Below are 24266 nucleotides of genomic sequence, written 5' to 3' on the forward strand. Positions count from 1 at the left end.
AGTTGCTGTAATCAAGGATGCTTTAGGCAGAATATTAAATGATCCAGGAAGTATTAAAAGAAGATGGAAAGAATATACTGAGTCACTGTATAGAAAGGAATTGGCAGACACAGAAGAATTTAATGAAACAACATATAAGCAAGAGCCTATGGTGATGAAGGAAGAAGTTCAAGCGGCTTTGAAGGAAATAGCAAAAAATAAGGCCCCAGGAATAGATGGTATACCAATTGAGGTATTTCAGCTAACAGATGCTGCCCTGCACATGCTCACCAAGTTGTGCCAAGAAATCTGGAGAACAACCACTTGGCCAACTGACTGGAGAGATCTGTATTTGTTCCCATTCCAAAGAAGGATGGCCCAACAGTGCGGAAACTACGGAACAGTATCATTGATTTCACATGCAAGCAAGATTCTACTGAAGATTATATCCAAAAACGACTGCAACAGCCCATAAGCAGAGAACTGCTGGAAGTCCAGGCTGGGTTTAGAAGGGGTTGTGGTACTATGGATATTGTAGCTGGTGTTAGATGGATCTTAGCTGAAAGCAGGGAATACCAGAGGAATGTCCGTCTGTGTTTCATTGATTATGCAAAGGCATTTGACTGTGTGAATCATAACAAACTGTGGCTGACTCTGAGAAGAATGGGAATCCCAGAACATTTAATCATGCTAATGCAAAACCTATACTTGGACCAAGAGTCAGTCGTCAGAACAGAGCAGGGTAACACCGCATGGTTAAAAATTGGGAAGGGTGTACGCCAGGGATGCATCCTGTCTCCATACCTTTTCAGCCTGTATGCAGAGCAGATTATCCGGGAGCCTGGGCTCTCTAAGGAGATGTGTGGTGTCAGGATTGGTGGAAGATCTATTAACAATCTGTGTTATGCAGATGACACAACCCTGCTTGCTGAAACTGAGGAGGACCTCATGCACTTTTGCAGAGGGTCAAGGACTGCAGCCTTCAGTATGGACTGAGGCTCAATGTCAAGAAGACAAAGATTCTCACCACTGGATCAAATGGTAGCATCAGGATGGATGACGAAGAGATTGAGATTGTTCTCAGCTTCAGTTTGCTTGGCTCCATGGTCAACACTCTTGGCACCAGCAGCCAGGAAATAAAAAAACGTATTGCGATGGGAAAGTCTGCTGTTAGGGACCTCTCCAAAGTACTCAAGAGCAACGGTGTGTCTCTGGAGACTAAGGTGCGTCTGATACAGGCCATGGTCTTTGCAATCACTTGTTATGCATCAGAGAGTTGGACAATGACTAGGGAGGCTAGAAGGAGAATTGATGTCTTTGAGCTGTGGTGCTGGAGAAGAGTATTGAATGTACCCTGGACTGCCAAGAAAACAAACAGATTCACCCTGGAGAGGGTTAAACCAGGCTACTCATTGGAGGCAAGGATTCTGGGGCTTCGTCTGACATACTTTGGGCATGTTGCAAGGAGAGACCGGTCCTTGTAGAAGGACATCATGCTTGGGAGGGTGGAGGGACAGCTCAGGAGGGGAAGGCCCTCTATGAGGTGGATTGATTCAGTGACTGGGGTAATCGGGATGGGTGTGTCAGAGGCAGTGCGGTTGGCACATTATAGAGCAGGGTTTAGGGCTGTTGTACATAGGGTCACTTTGAGTTGCAAACAACTCGACGGCACATAACATCAGCTGGATGGGAGGAGAGTGCCTGTCTTTCTGTTCTGGAGCAGCCTGCTGGATTTGAACTGCCCACCCTTGGGTTGGTTGTTCCCTCTGCTCTAAGCTACCAGAGTTCCCTGATGCTGTTCCTAGTGCCGTGCTTTCTCCGTTGTCCCAGGAGCAGTAGTGACTGGTTTTCCTTCCTGATGGAGATTATCTGTCGTCAGTTTTCCATTAGCTGTCTTGCTCAAGGGTCAGCAGCTTCACTGACCTCTTCCAGAAGCTTCTCTTGGTTTTGTTTCTATTGTTTATATTAAATTTCCCTGTTACGTCTGTTTGATTGGGATTTGCTTTTGCCCTTTCTTCCTCTTTGCTTACTTCATGTTGGATTTCCTCTTTTTCTTATTTCTTAAGAGTACCAGTCATTGGTTTAAAATATTTTCTCTAGTTTGTATCTGGTACATGCCTGTTGTGCTCAGAATAGTATTCTGTGTTGGCACTTGTCGTGGTTTCTAAAATTACTTGACTGTCTTCTGATGCAATGCGTTCTCATTCTTTATTCTTCTGTACAGAATGTATCTTTTTTCTTGGTTTCCAGCTTCCTTTAAGATTCCCTGTCACAGGTTATTACCTTGTTGATGCTGGCAGCCGTCTGCTGGTATTTCTTCAGATTCTACCTCTTGCTTTCTTTTCCCAGGTTGCAGGAAGCGTGTTTTCAGGGGCCCCAGCTCTCTTTTAATGCTTATGACTAGACACTAGAGGAAGTGGGAGCAGTCGTTTCTGGGGTCCTGTGCAGTGGCAGGCCTGCTCTGGGGCAGTGGGGGCCCCAGTGAAGAGGCCAGGAGTGGAGTCCAGGCGGGGTGGGCGGGATGGGTTGGGGTGGTGTGTGTGTGGGCCCAGTTCATGCCCTGTCTGCCACGAAGGAAAAGCAGAAAGCAGCCAGCACGCTTGTGTGTCCTGCTGCGTCTTCACTGTCAGTGATTGTAAAGCAGAGTTGGAGGCCAGGGAGGGAGGCTGAGGCGAAGGCGCACAGCACTTGGCTCCCACAAAGGCTTTGTCTGAAGGCACAGGTGGTCCGGCATTGTGGGGAGGAAGGCAGTGTGCTGGCTGACCCCCGTTCCCTCTGGTTCTCTGCAGAGCCCTGCTACCTGTTCTGCACCAGAAATCGAAAAAGGGCCCCCCGCGGCAGGCCAAGTACGCCGTCCACTGCATCCACGCCATCTTCTCCAGCAAGGAGACCCAGTTCGCGCAGATATTTGAGGTAATGACAAAACAAGTCGCGTTTGTCTCCGTGTTGTCATTCACAAACAAACCTGCGATTACTGCATGTTCCCACTTAGGATGCCTGCTGTGTTCATCCTCACACGAGTCTTCATTCAGCTTTACGTGGTGAAAATGGAAGAAGAGCTTATTATTTACGTGTTTACTGTGAACTCATTCAGAATTCAAGCAGTTGTAGGATAATACTTTGTGGCTTCATAGAGTCCATGATCAGAGACTGTGTTTCCTTAACAGATAATTTAATCTAAACCCCTAGTTATTGGTGGTGTAATCGTAGCCCACTTCTTGTGCTGACAGCCTGAAGGACATTTCTGAGAGTTACTAGTGAAGAGAGGGTGTCGGCATCTCAAGGCTGGTTTGCAGCATGTGCACCAAGCAGCCCCGTTTTTTTTTTTTTTGCTGTGTAGCATCTCTTTTCATGTGTGGAGGGCTCAGTAGCAGATAGGGTAAGTGGGCTACTGACCAAAGGTTTGAAGGTCAAGTCCACCAGCTGCTCCAAGCGAGAAGATGGGCAGTGTGTTCCTGGGAGCGTTTTCAGCCCAGAAACCGCCATGGGAAGCCTCCAGGAGTCGGAGCTTACTTCACGTCGTGAGGCTCACGCAACTCACATGGCCATCTCTGCCTTTAAGGAACCTTCGCCATTAGAGGTGCATGGTGTGTGTGGTCTTTTGTGATCAGACTGCCTTTCCTAACTACAAATAAAAGCTAAATGGAAAATTATTGCATTTGTGGGTTTCACCCTCCCTTTTTAAAAAAATTTAAGATTTTTATTTTTTATTTTATAGTGGTTTACTTAGAAAATTTATATACATTGCTTTTAACACGAGATCGCTCTCATTTCCTTTATCCTCCCCATCAAATTGTGTGACCTTATGATTAACCCTCGGCCACCCCCAGCCCGTCCTGACCCCTTTTCTCCCACTCCCCTTCTTAGATCCTCACACACATTCTACAGAGTATGTGTCCTTACGGGACTTGAGTATTCACTCAGCTTACTTCTCTCCAGTCCCTCCCAAGTTAGGTAGTCGTTTATAAAATCATTGCTCCTGCGTGCTGCATAGTATTCCACTGTGTGAATGTATCATAATGTCTCAATCCTTCCATTGTAGTTGGACGTTTTGACTGTTCCCATGTTGTTGCAATGGTGAATAATTCTGCTATGAACATTGATGTACAATTGTCTGTTTGTGCCTCAGTTCTCATTTTTTTGGGGTATATTCTATGTAGTGAAGTAGCTGGGTCATTGGAATCTCTGTTAAATTTTTGAGGAAACACCAAACTGCCTTCCAGAGTGGTTATACCATTTTACAATCCCATCAGCATTGTACAAGAGTTCGTATCTCGCCACATCCTCTCTAATAGAAAATGTTTTAAATTTCAATTTGTAGTCTTAGTCTGGGCAAAACAGTTGGGAAATGATGCTGCAGCTGCAGGCTGTCCAGCCTTCCCAGAGTTTCTGTGGGAGAAGTGGGCACGTTCCTCCTCCCGTATCTTCTTATGTCACTGTCACGCCGTTGCTTTACGCTGAATGGCTGAAAGGAAGAAAAGGGATTTTTTGAAACTATCTTCAAAAGAGCACTGTTGTTTCTGGTAGGACATAATTGATTCTCCATTGTGTGAGGGTTGCAGGTATTGTTTTTGTACATGTGGGGAATGCTTTTCTTTAACAGAGGTTTTGTGTATTTATACCTGAATTAATCTTTATTTTTTGTTCGAATGAGTATTTACATATATGGGCCTTTCCATCACTCACAGACATGTATTGATTATAGGAAGCTTTTGTTTTTCTTGGTTTAATCTCCTTTCAGTTGTGATTTTTTTAAAAGAAATGTTATTTTCTTGATGTCGTTTGGATTTTGTTTTTCTTGATCAGAAAAAGTCCCCAGAATTCACACCATTGGGCCGAAAGTCAACATCATGATAGATGGACAATAATTGACGTTGACAACGATTTCCATTTACTTGGGACCCACACCAACACCTGAGGCGGTGGCAGTGAAGAACTCAGAAGGCTCACAGTAGGAGGGATATGTGCTGACAAGGACCTCCCGGAAGTGCCGAAGAGCAAGGGTGCCGGTGTAATGGTACGCCTGCTCCGAGCTGTGATACGTGCAGTGTCTGCCTGTGCCTCTGAGGGTTGGACCCTGACTAAGGATGACAGAAGAAGACTTGATGCCTTTGAGATGTGTTGCTGGAGAAGAGCACTGACTCTGTTGTACTGTGGACTGCAAGAGACCTAATAGCTGTGTCCTGCAGGAGATGCCGTCGGTGTGCCCCTAGAGGCGAGGGTGGGGGGACATCATCTCACGTCCTCCGAGCATGTTGTCAGGAGGGACCAAAAGAAAAGAAAAGCTCAAGAGAAGACCCTCGGTGACCACCACCATGGGCTTGAGAAGGCAGACGGGTCAGCGTGGCGCAGGATGGGGCGAGGTCAGGTCCGTGTGGTTCTGGGGTTACTGTGAGTCCCGGGTGACTTGATGCCCAGACAGGCACGGTGATGATGAGGGAAGAGACTGCCCCTAACCTGCACGCATTGAGCCCTTTCGTGCTCGTCCTGACACTGTGTCACTGGTGTCATTGTGGCGAGGACCCCAAGGTGCAGCACCTGGGTAGAGAGGAGGCGGCAGCTTCTCAGCAGGTGCTTCATGGCCTTCTGGCCTTTCTGGGATGTCCATTCATATGGGCTCTGGTCCTCTGTTTTGACATTTCATAGATAATCTTCACACCTAGTTGTGGAAAACAGTCAGATCCACTATAGTATTAGTGGATTTTTTGATGAAATCTGGTAGAAACAGGCACCAGGCATCAGTGGGAGGAGGATCTAGAAATGGTCAAGGAGAAGAATAACAAGATCTAGACCCACTGTCTGTTTCTGGTTGGGTGAGACTCCATCTCTCCCTGAGCTGTTGCAAGAGGCCCATTTCGTTTTGTTTTTCAGGCATAGAATTCTCGGTGAATACTGTGCCGAATTTGGAATTTTAATTAAAATACAGCATTATACTTTCCACTAGATAATATAGTCACTTGTTTTACCATCAGGAATAAAGAACCAAAACTTTTCTCTCCACCCTGTCTTGTTCCCATTAGACTTTGATCTATTATTTATAATATCTTCCCATACTTTGGCTATATGGTGGGGAGAGGCTAGTCTTTGGAGAAGGCCTTAGACGGTCCGCAGGAGGAAGACTGAAGCAGGTGGATGGACACAGTGATCTCAGCAAGAGGCTCCGCTGTGGCAGAGATTGGGTGGATGGTCAGGCCAGGGTTCAGATGTGCTGTCATAGAGTCGCTCTAAGTCATATTCTGATCAGCAGCACCTAACAACAACAGTAAGATGTATTTAGGCATTCTCAGTGAGGTCAGTAAATACCTCAGCACTACATGCTACAGTGTCGCTCAGCAGCGAAGGTTGGCCCCAGAGTTATTATTTCCCAGTGCAGGTTTTAATAGACAAAAGATAGAAATTGTCCATAATTTCATCTTACTCAGAGCCACAACTAACAGCCTTGGTAACGGCAGTCAGAAAATCAAAAGACACTTTGCATCGGGAAAGTCTACAGTCAGGACCCTCTCAAAGTGCTGAAGTGTGAACATGTTAAAGACTAGATGCACTTGATCCAAGCTGTGGCCTTTGCGGTTGCTTGCTTTGTATCAGAGACTGGCCAGTGAACAAAGACAACAGAGGCCGCGTCAATGCCTTTGCGTTGTGGTGCTGCAGAAGAGCCCTGAATATCCTGTGGACTGCCAAGAAAATGAACAGCTGTATCTTGGAGAGAGTGCAGCCAGGATGTACCCTGCAGAAAGGACGGGGTCACTTTGTCTTATGTGCTTTGGACATGTTGTTAGGAAAGGCCGGTTCTTGGAGAAGGAAATCAGGTTCAGAAAAGTAGAGGGTGTGTAAAGGAGGGAAAGACAAGCTAGATTGATAAGTGGCTGTGACAGTGGCCCCTAGCGTGGCGGAGAGGCTGAGGGTGGCACAGGATGGGGCAGGGTCCTGATCTCTTCATGGGGATTGAATTGTACGTTTTGGCTCCCCTGTGACTGTGCATTGATTCTGTGTGTGCACAAAGCGTCTTCCTGCTTCTGTCACCATAAAGCGCACAGCAATGATTTCCTGTCAGAATAATCAAAGTCGTATTACAATTTCCTCATCGGAGTAATAAAAATAGTTAGCTCTGATATTCACATCCATTAAAAAAAAATACTCCAGTGATCAGACAGCAGAAGAGGGTTTTCTTATTTCTCGAACGTGGTTGGGGGTTGGGTGACCTGGTCCTCAGCAGAGGGCCACAGCTGCTCTCTGTCTGGTGCTTTTCCTCGAAGGCCTCACTCTGCGCCCTTGGCGTTGAGCCAGCTGCTGAGTCAGGGTCCTGTGAGGATGACCCCTGTTCAGGAGGACAGAGACTTGCCTCCTCAGGGTGTCCCACCAGGGCTCAGTCCACGGCACAGCCACAGAGGACGACAGATGCTCAGCCCTGCTTGCACCTCTGAAGGAGAGCAGTGGGTGCCCCGTCCTGGCAGCCTCTGGATTGGCCTAGAACCCAGGCTGCTGGGTTGGGCCTGAATGGCCCTGGTTGCATGGTGGGAAGAGGGATTGAATCCCCCCCACCCCTTAAGGAGAGGAAGCGGGGCCAAAGCCACATCCATGAACGCGGAAGCGTTGGAGTCCCTCCCGGCGTGCGTCCCTCTCCCACAGGGTCGCTGTGAGTTTACTCCACGAGCTGGAGCATTTGATTACCTGCAGCTGAAGCAGGACGTGGGCCAGACTGTAAACATCAGACCTTGTGGGTTTATAGCTGACTTAGAAAAGGCCGAGTACCTCACTCAGTGAAGCGTGCGTGGCTGTGGTTCACCCTGTGTGCCACCACACGTGGCGTTTGCATGTAAGCTGAGTGCCCGCTCACTGCGCTGTCTTGTTCCCTCCTCCTGTCAGCCGCTGCACAAGAGCCTGGACCCAAGCAACCTGGAGCACCTCATCACGCCGCTAGTGACCATCGGCCACATCGCCCTGCTGGCACCCGACCAGTTTGCTGCCCCCCTCAAGTCCCTCGTGGCAACCTTCATTGTCAAGGACCTTCTCATGAGCGACCGGGTAACTCTTGTCCCTCTTCTGGGTCCTTCCTCTGCCTTTTGTCTGCAGGTCTCGGTGCCGCCACCACCGGCTGCCTTCATGTGGGTGGTGGTGGACCGTCAGAACGCAGGCAGCGCTGGTGTGGGGGTCTTGGGCCATTTGAGCCGTGGGTGGTCTGTTAACCACTTGTCTCCTCTTGGGCTGCAGCTTGTCAGGGTTTAAAGTCTGTGTTGACATCTGCTTTTGGGGACCTACGAGGCAGCTGACGTACAGCTGTCCTGATGGTAGTTGTCCCCCCACATTTGGGGGAGAGAGTGCCCGGGGCACAGTGGGCTAAGCCCTGGGAAGCCAGCAGAGCGCTAATGCTCGGAGCCCACTGCAGTCTGTGTCTGTAACGGATGCAGCCTTGGAAAACCTTTGGGGCCTGTCACCTCTGTCCAGCAGGGTCCCCGTGAGCCACAACCGCCTTCAGGGTCCTGGTGCACCAGCATTGCAATGCTTGGAAGGCCTCGGGCCTGAAGACAGTGCTCGTTCCATTTGTGCTTGAACTTGACCAGGTTTCATTTTCATGATGACGTCTATTTGAAGACAGTGGCACGACCCCCAGGCCAGGTCCTGGTGTGGCTGTCCTCAGTGTCCCCACGCCCGTGTCTGCAGCGTGGAGCGGTAAAGCCTTGGGAGAACACGGCACTGGAGGCCTTGCTTTGTCTTGTGTTTGTGTAGCTGTGCCGTCCTGTGGGCCTCTTAGCCACTGGGTTCACCTGCACATGACCAAGTGTGAAGACTTTAAAACTCACTGGTTATGGGCATAATGATCAAGATGGTGATGATGGTGATGGTGGTGGTGATGATGTTGTCCCACTGAGCTGGAACTGACCCATAGCTGACCCTCCAGCAGTGTTTCAGAGGCAGTTAATCACACGGGAGGAGGAGACTGCTCAGCCTTCTGCAGAGCAGCTGGTGGTCTCGAACCGCTCACCTTCAGGATTGCAGCGCAGCTTCTTGCCACCAGGCCACCAGAGCTCCCTAATAATCAAGTTAACAGTGTCCATTGACTTAAGGCACCCTGGCAGGTGGCCGCTGAGCTGACTGGTGCTCGGGACTGTTGGTGGGTGAGTGCAGGGCTCGGCCTGGCTTCTCGGTCTCTGCCAGGTTCTTTGCCGTCTCTTGAACATGCAGCTCACTGCTTCTTGCTCTCAGAGATGCGCATGCTTCTGCGCCTCCCTTCAAAGTGACCTGTGTGAGTGAGTCTCGGAGTAGGTCGTTATGCAAAAGCCAGTTACACATAAATGCTTTCTTGAGGGCGTCAGACGGAGGGAGGCCACGGCTTTGTGTTCGTGACAGATGTCACGTGACTCTCAGCTTGCCTTCCCCTGGTCCAGGGCTCTGCGAGCCCGCTGTGGGACAGACCCACTGGGGTCAGCTCTCAGAGGGTGACGGGATGGACGGTCCAGTTCTTTCCTCTTTGCTGTGTGTTGTGCACGTTGTTCTTAAGGCCTCCCACACACCTTAGCAAGAATTCCTGTTGATTCTTTCCGGGTTTGCCCAATTCTTTTTCTAAATAGTTGTTAAAACTTGCATGTGCAGCACGCATGCTGTCAGCGTTCCCGGCTGGCATGTCTGTAGGGAGCTGCACTCCTCACCCCAAGGCTGTGCTTTTCTGGAAGTTTGAGTCCACCAGCAGGTCTGAGGGAGAAGGCTGGGCAGTCTCCTGTACCGTTTGCAGCCTCAGAACTTCAGCCTCAGCTGACCCCCTATGTGGCCGTGAGTGAGGTGGCGTGGATGGTGCGGTTCAGGAGAAGCTGTATGTGGCTGTGCGTATGAGCTGATTGGTTTTTCTCCTATAGCAGAAGAAAGGAGATAATACATCTTTCCAGTGCTGTCTGCTGTTCCCTGGCCATGCACAGAGTTCCAGGGTCTCATCACTTCTGATGTTGCCTCCTTTCTGAAGTGCCTTTTACCCATTTTTATTTTAGGATGTTTGTCTAAAGCAAATTCATCCTTTGCTAGGTGTAGACTGCTATATCTTAATAAAAGAAATTAAGACTGTTTCCTTCCATCAAGTCAGTGCTGACTCAGGATGCCTCTCCCCTGGGTTTCTGAGGCTGGCGTGCCTGGGAGGACCCTCCTTCCTCTCTCTTGAGCAGCTGGTGGCTTTGAACCACAGATCATGTGCCTGGCTGTGCCTCCCCTCCCAGGGCTGCTTCATAAAATGGAGAAAGCCCACTTGGAGTTGATCTTGTCAGTCTGTGGAATTCTCCAACATAGTGAATGTTTAAAAAAGAGTTGACTGGGTTTGGTGAGAGCCAATTTGTCTGTCCTGGGTTCCCCCCAAAGGTCGCTGAGGTCAGCTGGGCAGGAGCGCGGCACCTGGGCAGGAGGGGACCTGTTGGTATCTCGGGAGTGTTAGACTTCTCTCCGCCTCCTGTCATGTCCTGACGCCTGACCCGAAGCACACTCTCCCCGTCCCTTCTGTTGACATCAGGGTTCCTGACACTCATGCATTGAAGTCCTTCATTTTCTTCAGCTTCCAGGTAAAAAGACGACTAAACTTTGGGTTCCTGATGAAGAAGTTTCCCCTGAGACAATGGTCAAAGTGAGTAACACCAGGCCCTGGTGGTTTTGATGTGTGATGTGGTCTTGTGATCCCCAGGGCACTGTTGTGTGTGCTGTACTCCTGACTGAAAGGCTGGCAGCTTGAGTCTGTGCTGCCGAGGAGAGGCCTGGCAGTCTGCCTTCATCTGCTTACAGCTGTAGAAGGCCCTTGGCCGCAGTTCCCCGACGCACACAGGCTGGCCGCAGCTGGGAGCAGCTTGATGGCAGCCGTTGCTTTGAGTTTCAGAGAGTCTTACGACCCACCGAGCACCACTGTCCCGTTGCCGTGACTCCAGTGGTCCTCTGACACAGAGCGTGCTGTCCTGTGCACTCTCCATGGCTGTCAATCTGCTTAGAAGCGCACTGACCACAGCTTGCTCTTGGCTGCAGCCCCTTCTTTCTGGCTGCTGTGTGCCGGAAGCCCGGTGTCAGCAGGGCTCCTGAGGAGCGCTGTGTGTCACAGTTCACGTCTGTCGTCACGTGTCTGCTGTGTTCGTGGCACCACGTTAGGCTCTGTGCTGTGAGAAGCATGTACTCGGGACAGCAGCCCTTGCTTCTCATTTGAAGAATGGTCAGGTGGCCGCCTGTTCTTGGTGACTCATGGGGCAGTCTCCTTTCAGAAAAGGCGCAAGCACGATTTTCGTGCCGTCCTTGGGAACCCTGACGCATCACGGGCTGTGGACCTTCTGTGTCAGTGCGTTTTCTCGGCATCCCTGGTCTCCGCCTTGTAGTGGAGGGGGCATTGACGGGGAGCCTTTCTCAGCGTTTCCCTGTTGTAGCCGAGGGAGCACTGACCGTGGTTTCTCACATGTCTAGTTAGTGGGGGGAGCTGAGGTAGTGCATTTTCTCTGATTTGCTGGTTTCTCATTTGTGCTGCCGTAGTAGGCGGGCACCTGCATTGATGCCACATTTGTGGTGTGACCGTCGGTGACAGGTGGTGCTGCGAGGCTCAGTCTCATGCAGGATAATCTTCACGAGCCTCGGAGCCCAGCTTCCTCCCTCAGGGCACTTCAGACAGACGTGCCTCTGTGCTCTGTAACTGTGGCACAGGACCAGCGTGAGGTGTCACCCTCTCAGGAACCAGAGATGGCAGCATCTCTTGTGGTCGGGAGCAGAACTTCCTCGTCCCTGTGTCACTCCGTTCCAATGGATGGAATGCTGGACACATAGTGAGGAGACCAGGCTTCAGTCAGATCTCTTCTAGCTCTGTCTGCTGGCCCACCTGCAGCACCTGTCTGCCTGCCCCTGGTGTGCGTCTCCTCCTTCTCCTTGTTCTGTGGGCTCTGTCCTCTCCTTGTCTGTCCACCTGTCTATCCAGTCACCTGCAGCACCTGTCTGCCTGCCCCTGGTGTGCGTCTCCTCCTTCTCCTTGTTCTGTGGGCTCTGTCCTGTCCTTGTCTGTCCACCTGTCTATCCAGTCACCTGCAGCACCTGTCTGCCTGCCCCTGGTGTGCGTCTCCTCCTTCTCCTTGTTCTGTGGGCTCTGTCCTCTCCTTGTCTGTCCACCTGTCTGTCATCTGTCTCCATCTCTGTGGAGCTTGCTACCTGCTTACCTGCCTCTGTCTTATCTATATGAATAACCCCTCCTCCCCCCGTGGGTATCTGTGGAAGACATAAGACATGTGTTGGTTTGCTTGGAGTGTGTGAGGGAGTTTTTCTTCAGTGTCTGTCTGTCACCTTGTCTGCACCTAGATCCAGGCTATCAAGATGATGGTCCGGTGGCTGCTTGGGATGAAGAACAACCACAGCAAATCGGGCACGTCCACGCTCAGGTTGCTGACCACAATCCTGCACAGTGACGGGGACCTGACGGAGCAGGGCAAGATCAGGTGCTGCCGCCCGACCGCAGCAGGCGGGCTCGCTGGGAGGGGTGGCTTTTCTCGGGAATAGACGTCTGTACAGTTCTCTGAGAACAGCAGTCCGTGTCTGTGGAGGAAGCTGCCGTCCCGGGGAGCCGCCCGCACAGGGCGGTGGGTGCTGGCTTCTCCTAGTGCTCAAGGAGCCCTTGTGGTGTAGCGCAGGGAGAGGGCTGCGAACCTGAAAAGTCGGCACTCCACACCTTCCAGCCTTCCTCAGGAGGAAGAGGAGACACTGTGCTTCCCAGAAGACTCCATGGCTTGCTTTGGTTTTGTATCTGAATATTTAATTGTGCAAATGTTAGTGCATTTGATCAGTAGTTGATGTTACACGTCGAAAAGCAAAAGAGGAGTGCGGGGAGTGCCTTTATTACCTGTATACTCTTATATGCAAATTAAGAATGTGACGTTCTTGATGTGAATGATGTAGCACGCAGTTTTTTTCATTGATTTGTTCATAGTCATTGAAAATGTGGAGTTGGAGATGGGAGCTTTGGCCGCTCTGCTGGTCCGCCTTGCGCCCCTCGCAGTGCTTCTCAGTGTCTGTTCGCTCACGTAGTAACAGGAGTAACTCTACGCTGAGACTTATGTAATGAGTTAGTGAGACGTTAATGAGTGAACGAGGAAAGGTCCCTGGCAGGAGGCTAGCCATTGAGGGTAATCGCTACCCTCGCTTGGTTTCAAGCAGATGTTGATAGAAGACCAGGGGAGGTGCTGTCTTCTGTACAGGGTCAATCTTCTTTTCTGGATAATACTCATTTATTCCTTTCCTGATGTCCAATTCTTGGAAATACAAGCGTTTCTGAGGACTGAAAGCCTCCTTGTTTTCTGTGGTTAGTTGAAAGTGCTCCACCTTGAGAAGCTTGAACTCTGTCCTTAGTCCCCGTCAAAGCTTCAACCTCAGTGACTAGTTTTGGCTCAGCTTTGAGTGAAACAGCCGACAGGCCTGTGAGGTGACTAGGATCACCCCCCTTATAACAAGCAGCTGTAGAAAGGGAACAGAGCACCTTCGGCCACAGGTGCAGCTCTGAAGGCAGGAGATACCGGGTAGAATGGGACTTACTGGAAGTGAGAGCCCGGGAGAGGAGGTGGGGCAGGACGACTGGATCGCGGGCATTGGAATTTCAGATGCCAGAGCACAATGCAGGATTGTGATTGAGAGAGCCAGGTAAACATTCACTCACGTGATGAACAGTAGAAGAGACTGAGCTATTTCAGAAGGTTAGGCGAAGAGAGTCAAAGAGACTTGTTTGAGAGAACAGAAGACGTGTAGCTGTCATTTTAAAGAGTGTTTGCCAGGGGGAATCCTGAGTTAAGCTGTGTCTCCCGCAGTTTGTGTGTGTAATGATATGCTATGGCCGATAGTCCTGATTGCCCCTCCAGTCCTGGTCCGTGCTCTGGTCTGGTAAGCCAGTGTGTTGTAAGGTGACTAGGTTGGCATGGAACACCGCTCATTTCATCACTGACCTGATTACATGAAAAGGCAGTTATCTTACAGGACGTAAAATGAGAGAGAAGCAGGTGGGGTCAGCTCAGCGCCACACAGGAAGATGAACCCTGTTTGGACCCAGTTCCTGAGCTGGGAATCTCCTAGAGCCGCTATCCTGCACGTGGTCTTCTGTGCCGGGAGCTGGCCGTGTGGAAATACTCACCTCCGTTTCCCCTTCTTTTTCAGTAAGCCAGACATGTCCCGGCTGAGGCTGGCTGCTGGCAGCGCCATCGTGAAGTTGGCCCAGGAGCCCTGTTACCACGAGATCATCACACTGGAGCAGTACCAGCTCTGCGCGCTGGCCATCAACGTAAGGACACATGTGTGCTGGAGCTCCGCTCTGCGGGGAGGGAGAGGGAGACGCGAGTTTGTGTGCCCTCCCCCAGAATGTGCGTGAGAAGCATGGCAGAGTTCTGACTGACGCAGCGGGTTCCTAAGCTGGTGTTTGCAGTCCCTGAGGTGCTCTAACGCAGGCGTTCAGCTGACAACCGGAAGGCTGCTGCGTTGAACACACTGGCTGCTCTGTGGGAGAAAGTGGAGACAGTGTGTGTGGTGGACCTACCGCCTTCGGAGCCCGCTCGGGCAGTGCTGCTGCGTCCTGCAGGGTCACGGGGGTCAGGGTCCACCTGAAGGCGAGGGATCTGGGACTTTTGACCATATTGAGGAGCCCTGGTGGTTCAGTGGTGAAGCATTTAAGGAAACAGCAGTTCAAATCCACCAGGAGCTCCATGGCAAAAAGAAAAAGAAACGACGACTTTAGTTCCTAAAACAGAAAGGGAGGGAGGTGAGTTTTTTATAATGAGTGTTGTTCTGTACAGTTGAGTTGGAACCAGCTCACCGCCGACCCTCCAGTGGGCTTGCAGAGTCTGTACGTGAGTAGGACGTTCTAATTTCAGGGAAGGTTTCAAAATACTGCAATTACTTTTATTTCTTAAATCATAATTCAGTGATGCCAGTTTGATCCCAGATTCCAGGAATTCCAGATCCATGACCGTGGCCAAACGCCACGTAGGGTATTGGTACTGTTGCTGGAGGAGACACTTTAGAGAGAATGGAGACGCGTACGAAGAGAAGCTGGCTGTGTGTGGGTCGCTGTGAGGCCTCCACCGTGTGTGTGGGCGATGTGTTCATTTCCTGGACTACACTGTACACTTTCTAGCCCAGTCTCTGTGACAGCCCAGTGTCCGGCTTCCCAGGATGCGTGGAGATCGCATCTGTGTTTGGATGGTTCAAGGACTGCAGTGTGGGACACGTGTTAATTGTGCAGGCATCATGGTGTCATCTTCATGGCTTCCGGACACCGGGCTTCACCGTCCTGAAGCTGTCTCTTGTGCCTGTGATCCCTTCAGGGCACATCCAGCCCCGAACCGCAGAGTGGTCTGCCTCCGACACTTGCCCCTTGCTCTGCTCGTCAGTCCCCGTCATTTGCTTGCTTCCTTCACCCCTGACCATTATCCGGTGGCTGAGTTTGATCTGTGCCGTCCACCAGCTCTGCTCAGTGACGGGCTGATCCGCTCTCTGGCTGCATTTTGAGGCTCACCTGGCAGTTGGGTTTGTTTTCTGGGGGGACTTGCTGTGGCCACCTTGTGCATTTCCCCATTCTCTTTGGCGTCTCACCTTGTATATAAATGACGCCGAAGGGGCTGGTCGTTGGAGGAGGGCGCCGTGCTTTGTGAAGCTGGGTTGGGAGGAAGAGGAGGCCTCACCGCGAGGGCAGGGGACACGGCAGCAGCGGCAGCTGGCACACAGAGCAGAGATGGCGGATGATGCACGGCAGGGCCTCAGGCTGCTGGACGCAGAGTCGCTGTGTCGGAGCTGACCCGGTGGCACCTGACCAAGAGGAGAAGGACCTAGATGTGGCCGAGATGCAGAGCCCCGCCGCAGGACAGGGTGCTGACAGGGGCCTCCCGCCTCCCTCAGCCCGGGAGGAGTGGGTGCCACCGTCCGGCACGTCCGACCAGGCCTTTCCAAGAGCCACACCTGAGTGGGGCCGCCCAGGACCCCTGCTCCTTCAGGCCCTTGGCAGCTGCGCTTCCCTCCATGCCCATCCGTTGCCATGCCAAGGGCTCCTCCTTCCACCATGGCTGGGCTGGCCTGGCCGTGCAGGTACAGGACGGCACCCTGTCCCGGCAGCGGGGCTCTGTGGCTTGGCCATGTCTAGATCCTTCTCAGGGACCACACTGTTTCCTATGCTGTTGTACACCGTAATGTCAGCAGAACTGCTGCTATATGCGTGAGGAAGGCAGAGTGTGTGCGGCTCGCTCTAGGGCAGTGATGGCTTCGTGGAGCTGGTCACAGAGTGTCACTCCATTCACAGCAGTCATGACTGTGGTGCTGGTCACAGTGTGTGGCTCATTTCATTGAGCTGGTCTGGACCTGAAGCCATGATGGCTCTGAGGCGTGCAGGGACCCCTTCCTTGGTTTAGTCCTCTGTCCCGAGGCAGTGCGCGTGTGTGGCACCATGGTCAGTTGTTTAGAATGACCGTCCTCGCCACTGGCTTTGACTTGCATCACATGACTATGCAGCCACCTCAAGTGGGGCATGTGTAGATCACCCTTCTGAACATCATTCCCTCGCCAAGGAATAGCTCCTCCTAGCAACCTGCCCGAAGTATGTAAGGTGAAGCCTCACCATTCTTGCCTCCGAAGAGCACTCCGGCTGCACCATCTCCAAGACATGTCTGTCTGTTCTCCTGGCCGTCCATGGGATGGTCAGTGCTCTTCAGCACCACAGCTCAAAGGTGTCAATTCTTTTCCTGTCATCGTTATTCATTGACCAGTTCTCAGATGCATAGCAAGTGACCAGAAGGACTACGGCCTGAATCAAATGCACCTTAGTCCCCAAACTGACATCACTACTCCTCAATAATTTGGAAAGCTCCCTAACTGTAGATTTTCCCAGTGCAATGTGTCTCATTTTCTGACTGCTCGTACCCAGGGTGTTAATTGTGGATCCAAGCAAGATGAAGCTGTTGACAGTCCCAGTCTCCTCTCTGTCCATCATGATGCTGCCTATTTGTCCAGTGGCAAGTATCTTTGTTTTATTGCTGCTGAGATGCAATCCATACTGAAGGCTGCATTCCTCAGTCTTCTGCAGCAAGTGCTTCAAGTCCTCCTCACTTTCAGCAAGCAAGGTTGTGCCATCTGCATAATGCAGGTTATTGATGAAAGTTCCAGACATAGATGACAAGGTTTTGGTCCTGCCCTCCAGAAGCTAATGACCTCTGAGAAGAAGCCAGATAAGAGTGGTTAATAGAAAGGGACCCTCAAAGGGGATGCCTTCTACACAAAAAACTAGACGTTCTGAAGACGATTTCTACTAGAAAAAGGCTAAAGTCTGTTTACTTAAGATGTAGAGCAACATTAAGTTTATAGTCAGTAGTGAATAAAGCTTTGATTGCAATTGTATTTTGGGTGAAGGAAACTGTTGTATTAACAGCATGATGGTTTTTGTTTGGTTTTTTTTCTCTCTTATATTCAGTCAGTTGTGTTTTGAGGAGGGTGGTGTTGTTTTGTTTTTCCTGGAAAAGTTGTATTTTTACCAGATTTCTCCCCCACATTTGAATGTTACAGCACAATCTGAGGGGCTCTCATTTTTGCACAAACCTTTGAAGACTCAGTCTTGGAAAGCTCTCTTTTCCATCTGCTCAGACTTGGCTGCCTTTACTGCTGTTCCCCCTTGTCCGGTTGCTGACCTGTCTTTCAGTCGCCTTGTTGTAATTTGTTCCTTCTCCAGCGTCACTGCAGTCATCTTTAGAAACTGTTCATTCACAGGCTGACTGTGAATCATTTGCTTACTGTTGGTGGATCCTGAGCTGTTAATGAAAAGGGAAACAAAATGTAGTGTTGGGTGGTGATGTATCTGAAATGGTTTTTCTTATTTTTTATTGAGTCAGCTTTGATTCGTAACGACCCTCTGAACATCAGGTCTGAGCTCTGTCCTGTCCTGTGCCGTCTTCATCGTCTCTAACATACTTGAGTCCATTGCTGCTGTCAGTGTGTTAGTCCAGCTCGTTGAGGGTCTTTCCCTGACCCTCCACCTTTGGAAGCATGGTTTCCCCTTCCTAGCAACGTGCACAAAGGATGTGAGTCAGCTTCACTCCCTGTGCCTCTGAGGAGCACTCTGGCTACCCTTTTTCCAAGACGTATCTGTTTGATTTTTTGTCAGTCCGTGGAATATTCAGTGCTCTTCTCCAACACCACAGTTCAAAGTCATCAATTCTGAAGTTATCCTTAGTCATTGGCCAGCCCTCAGATGCATAGTAAGTGATTGAAAAGGCCATTGTCTGAATCAGGCACACCTTAGTCTTCAAACTGATATCATTGCTCCTCAGTGACTTGAAGAGGTCCCCGAAAGCAAACTTTCCTAGTGCAGTATGTCTCCTGATCTCCTGAATGTTGGTACCAAGGATCCAAGTAAAATGAAATTGTTGACAATTTCAGTGTTTTCTCCATCGCCTGGTGTTGCCTATCCTCCTCCTGACACAGTTTTTTCAGTAGAATCTGAGCTTTCTCCTCTGGTGCAGAAAGACAGCCTGCTGGGCAGTGTGCTGGTGGGCTGGGCCTTGGGGACATTGAGATGGGTCTGGCTTTGCTGCTTGTCTTGAGCTGTCAACTCTGAAGGCTAAGACACTTAAGTGTTTTAATATACCCGCCTGAATGCCATGTTGGGCTGGACTCCAAGGCCCGACCGAGGGTGCACGAGTGTGTGTGTACTGTTGTGCAGTGTTGCGGCGTGGCCGGCTAGTGGGGAGAGGGAGGGTTGCCCGGAAGGTTGGGCAGGATTTGGTGGCAGAGAGGAGGGGCAGCCTGGTGGGAGATGGGCCTGGGAGGAGGCAGCAGGCACGCGGTGTCCATAGCCTGTGCACTGTTCTGAACCTTCAGGGCTCCGTCTTTCATATGAACAATTTTTTAAGTGATGCTACAGAAAGTGGGGTTTTGGGTTCTCCACTAAGGAGCCCTGGTGGCTGCACTCCATGAGGTCAGTGGTTTGAACCCCCCAGCCAGTATGAGAGAGAGCGGTGCAGCGTTTCCTCCTGTCGTGCTCAGGCCGTAGACACTTGTCCTCCAGGGGCTGTGGGTCGAGAGTGACAGGTATGAAATGATTATGTTGATGCTTTTCTTTTTCCTTTAGCGTCTTGTTTGTTTATTGTTGCTGTGTACCAGCCCATAGCTGACCCTCTAATTAGGTTTTTAGAGGCAGTTAATTAATGAGAGGGGATCTATATCTATCTGTCTCTTTCTACACACACATACACACACCACACGCACGCACGCACTCAACGCGTGCCTGAATCCTTCCTTGTGGGCAGAAGCATCATGGACTCAACACGGGATGCCTTGTCTCTTTCCAGGACGAATGCTACCAAGTCCGACAAGTGTTTGCCCAGAAGCTTCACAAAGGCCTGTCCCGCTTGCGGCTGCCGCTGGAGTACATGGCCATCTGTGCGCTGTGTGCCAAGGACCCTGTGAAGGAGCGGAGGGCCCATGCCAGGCAGTGTCTGGTGAAAAACATCAACGTCAGGCGGGAGTACCTGAAGCAGCACGCGGCCGTCAGTGGTGAGTGCCAGCGACGGAGATGCCGCGGGAGCCACGTGGCAGACCTTCCATCCTCGGGCGCTGCCCGCCCACTGGCTCCCCTCCACTCTCCGCTAGGATAGCTTATTCTCTTGTTGTAATGCCCGCTCGGGTCTGCGCGGACTCATCGCTGACCTGGGTGGCTTTATGGAGGCTGTCATCCGCACGGGAGGAGGGGAATCCTCTCTCTCCCGTGAAGCAGCTGATGAATTTGAACTACCTGCCTTTGGGTTGGCGGCACAACTCCTTACCTCCTGGGGCACCCAGTGGGTGTGAGCCCTGGTGGTGGTTGTCTGACATGTTTGCCTGCAAACCAGAAGGTTGGCAGTTTGAATCCACCTGCCTCTGTGCACAAGGATGGACTTTCTCCTCCAGTGCTGATTTACAGGCCCCCAGGCCCGAAGAGGGGCTGCTGTGGATGTGGTTCCCCGAATCACAGCTGTGGGCTTGGTTTGACAGTCGCAGCTTTTCATTTCAAAAACAATATTAGTGTGTGGGCTTTTGAATGCCAGCCTGCCCCGTGTGTAATTGGGTAGATAGCCAGTGCAGTGGAGCCCTGTCTCCCACAGGGACACTGTGGAGTGCAGAAGGCACAGGGGCCGCTGTGGACTGACTTCCTCCCCAGAGCTGATAGCCCTTTCAGGGTATCTTTCCCTCTTGTTGATTTTGTTCTGGAAAGTACTATATTTTTTTTTTAATGGATTTCTCTGGGGTCTTTGAAACACCTTCTTGTTATTACCTAAGAAAGGAGAATAGGTCTGTAGTCTAGGCTTCCCAGGGACCCTGCCCTGAGCCCTGCCCTGGATTTGAGGGAGGCCTGGCCTTTCTGTCCCTGGCGGCCGACACTGGCCTTGTCTCCCTGTCTCACAGTCAGCCTTCATGTGAATGTGGACGGAGTGGGCATAGCCAAGTGCTTATTGTTGAAATCTACTCGGCCGTTCAGGTCTGTCATCAAACCCACTACCCTCAAGTGCTTCCCCTTCCACGCCACCCCGTGGAATAGAGCAGGACGCCCCACCTGGTTTCCACACTCTGATCTCTGAGGAGCAGACCCACCACTGTGCCATGCAGCCTCGGGTGGGTTTGAACCACTGGCCTGCCAGTTAGCAACTGCGTGCACACCCTGGGGCTACACGTCCTCCTTGCCCTTCTCCTCATTGTGTTTTGGTCGGGCTCTGGAGGCCCACACCCCTGTGCCCCAGTCCACCTCCCAGACCCTCTTGGCTGCAGACATGTACTGTGTCTTTTTGCTCACGTGGTGAGGTGGGGACCCTCAGCGGACACCCGGGTCTTGGTCTGGCTCTGGCGTTCCCTGGAGCCTCGGCCCCGGTGGCTACCTCTCGGTTCTGCTGTCACCTTGGTCTAGACCTAGAATCGGGGTGGCACAGTGTATTGAGCATTGGGCTGGTCAAGGAAAGGTCAGCGGCTCCAGCCTAATTGTTATGTACCGTTGTGTCAGAACTGACCCTGCAGTGGGTGTTCAGAGGCAGTTAACTGCCTGGGAGGAGACTGCCCAGCCTTCTCCCACAGAGCTGTTGGCGGATTTGAACCACATGCCTTCAGGTTGATAGGGCGAGCTAAAAGGTTTCTGGTTCAAGCCCACGTAGAGGCTTCATGACAGTGAGCTGGCCACTTTCTGCAGAGGTCACAGGGGGCAGCCCTGAGGGGCACTTCTGCTGTATCGCACGCATTGGGTTTGGCGATACCCCCGAGTGGCTGAGTTGATTTCAGCCTTTAGCAGGTGGTGTGATAAGCTGACAAGGTCCTTACCACTCAGCCACCATCTGCCCCCTCCAGGAAAGGTGTGGCCGTGTGCTTCCTCACAGCCCTGGACCCTGGGAGAGGTCAGCTCTGTCCTGTAGGAGTGGTAGCACTTGGAATCAATTCACAGGCCATTAGTTTGGGGTTTTTTTTTATTGATGCGCACATTATTATTATTTTTCTAGGTTGAACACCTGTAAAAAAATTTTGTTTTGAAAATAGAAAAGAAATTACTCGTAATAAGAATCCTGGCCTTCTTTGCACTGAGTTATTGAAGTAGGTAGGAATTACCATGGACTTCTTAAGCAACAGTCTGATCTCAGTCTACAGTTCTGAGGGAGGAAAAGATTTTCTTTTAAACTGAGAAGCTATTTCTGTGTTATTTAAAGTTCCCTAGAAAGTTCTGTAGGCCCATTCCTTTTGTCTGCTTTCTGCTGGAAATAGCGTTGGTGTTTCCTCCTGGGTTGGGCACTGCCCTGGCTGGAGCTGTTTCACTGGACCTGACAGCTGGTCAGAGTCTTCACCTGGGGCCACTCATGGCGACGAGACAGTAGATGCGGAGCCGGCTGCTGGCAGTCTCTCCTTTGGGTCAGCTTTTCCACATACAGAATTCCCTTGCCTGAAACAGCAGCGCTTGCTCTAGGCAGTGGGCGTTTCCGTATTGTGTATATCGGACGTCCACGCTGAGCACCCCCGTCTCTTTCTGTCCTGGTTCTGTAGAAGGGAGGGAGGGCGGTCTGGTGGCCACAGGCACACGGTTCGGATTCCCCAGCTGCTCTGTGGAGAAGGATGGGCAGCCGCCTCCAGGGTCATTTTATAGCCTCTGGAAAATCGCTGAAGGGTCAGCCATGAGTTGGTTCCAACTTGACGGTACACACAACAGAAACATGTGTGGTGGGACTGCTGGTGTCCAGGTACCAGAGGGTGGGCGGGAGGCTGCAGGTAGAGATCGGGTTTCTAATCAATTAAAAATGTGACTCCATTCTGTTCTTTTTCAGAGAAATTGTTGTCTCTCCTCCCAGAGTACGTTGTTCCGTATACAATTCACCTTTTGGCCCACGACCCAGATTACGTCAAAGTCCAGGATATTGAGCAGCTGAAAGACGTTAAAGAGTAAGAGCTTCTCAGCCCTGCTTTCTTGGTTTCTGAAGGCAGTTGTCACGGGGAGCCCGTGGTGGTGGTGGCCCCGTGGTGGTGGTGGTGGCCTCGTGGTGGTGGCAGTGGGCCCGCGGTGGTGGTGGGCCTGCGGTGGTGGCCCCGTGGTGGTGGCCTCGTGGTGGTGGCGGTGGGCCCGCGGTGGTGGTGGGTCCGAGGCAGTGGGCCCGCGGTGGTCTAGGCTGTAACAGCCTGGAGGTAAATGTGCTTCAGATCTTGGAGCTTGGCTCTTGCCTGTGCTCGCCCACCCATCTGTCTTCCCGTCATTTCTTCCATACGCCCCCTAAATGGAGTACACCTGTGGTGGTTCCTCTGCCTGTCGTCCATTTCTCTCTGGAAGCAGTTCGTGGGAAGCGTCCATGCTCGTCTGGGGTTTCCTGCTGCCCTCTAAGCACGTGCCACTCTGGGCCGCAAGCTTATTCTGTCTTTGTTTGGGTGGCGAGCACGTTTCCTCGCCGGGAGAGCGAATGTGTCTTCACTGCGGCTGAGTCGTTCGGCAGGACACTGCTCTACTCCTCTGGGTGGCCATTGTCAGGGCCAGGCAGCGGTTGTCGTGAGAGGTGGTTGCAGAGACTGTGCAGTGGGCAGACTGGCGTGTGGCTGTGTGGAGAAGGCCTGGCGAGCCCCGCTGGTTGGGAAACGCGCCTCAGCGCCCGGCCCTCTTCTAGGATGGGTTACCTGCTCGGGTCTTCAGCTTCCTATTAAGGAAAATGGGTTCTTCTTTAGAGCATGTTTTCTGGGGTAATACTGGCAGCACCTCGGGAGGGTGAGGGCAGATAGCTGGTCCCTCCTCATACCATGGGGAAGTACCCTGCTGCCAGCCGGGTCCGTTCTAAAAGAAGCCCTCAGGACTCCCGGAGTGCGTCACACTAGAGCCACGCGACGCCTGGCGCTGTCCCGGGCAGAAGTGCTGGACTTTGACGTTTCACATCCTCGAGCCAGACCTCTGGTCTGTCTCCCTGTGCAGGGTGCTGGGTGGGGATGTGACTGTGAGCGGGACACACAATGGTGTCCGTCCCTACCAGAGTGTTCCGCGTGGGTCGCTCCTCACTGCCCTCCCTGTGTCTGCGCTCACCCAACCCTTGAACTGGCAGGGTCACGGGGACTTGGATTTGGAGTCATGACGGAATAGAACTCAGGAACTAACTCTAGAACGGCTCCTGAACACGAGTCGTCGTTCTGTGATGAAGCCGTGACAGCCTGTGTGGTTATCAAGGACTTTTCCTCCCAGCTTCCTGCTGAAGGTTCTCAACTAACTGAGTGAGGGCACGCAGCTTTCCTTGAAGGTTGCAGAGGGTTGGTGGTTGCGGTGTCCTCACACCTCAGAGGGTGAATCTCTCCACAGCCACTCGCCCCCAGATGGGCCATCCGCCCTCATGATGTCTGCTGTGACAGGGCCTCTTCTGACCTCTGTCCCAGTCCTTTAAGCAGTCTTCATTCCTGTCCAAACCAGGGCTGGCGACGTTATCAGCGTGCCTTCTCACCCTGACCCTGAGGAAAGGGTCAGGCCTGCGAGGGCCGGCCTGAGGTCACACCTGCACGGCCTGCCCGTGTGGGTACAGTGTACCCATAATTACACCTTTTCTGTGTGTCTCCTTTCTCTTGCCTTCAGATGTCTTTGGTTTGTTCTGGAAATACTCATGGCTAAAAATGAAAACAACAGTCATGCGTTTATCAGAAAGATGGTAGAGAATATTAAGCAAACAAAAGATGCCCAAGGACCAGACGATGTGAAAATGAACGAGGTATGTGGCCTCTGGGGGTGGAGGCCCTGGGCACCTCCTGGAGCCGCCAGGGCCAGCGTTGTCTTGACTCACAGCACTCGCGTTAGTCACACCAGCGCGTTAGTC

At 51.7% G+C, this 24266-nt stretch overlaps 1 protein-coding gene across 3 annotated transcripts in view; it reads left to right on the forward strand.

Moving 5' to 3' along the window:
* Positions 1–24266, forward strand: part of PDS5B (PDS5, regulator of cohesion maintenance, homolog B (S. cerevisiae)) — a 121325-nt gene that overhangs the window by 79364 nt on the left and 17695 nt on the right. For all 3 annotated transcript variants that reach the window (XM_006879584.1, XM_006879582.1, XM_006879583.1), the window contains exons 19-26: positions 2769–2892; positions 7846–8004; positions 10511–10579; positions 12271–12407; positions 14110–14233; positions 19278–19482; positions 22260–22374; positions 24029–24161. In XM_006879584.1, the coding sequence (XP_006879646.1) occupies positions 2769–2892; positions 7846–8004; positions 10511–10579; positions 12271–12407; positions 14110–14233; positions 19278–19482; positions 22260–22374; positions 24029–24161 (1066 nt within the window). The remainder of the gene's footprint in view (positions 1–2768; positions 2893–7845; positions 8005–10510; positions 10580–12270; positions 12408–14109; positions 14234–19277; positions 19483–22259; positions 22375–24028; positions 24162–24266) is intronic.

This window comes from Elephantulus edwardii, unplaced genomic scaffold (genome assembly GCF_000299155.1).
Source record: "Elephantulus edwardii isolate Elephantulus edwardi_28Jun2011 unplaced genomic scaffold, EleEdw1.0 scaffold00004, whole genome shotgun sequence".
Lineage (NCBI taxonomy): Eukaryota > Metazoa > Chordata > Mammalia > Macroscelidea > Macroscelididae > Elephantulus > Elephantulus edwardii.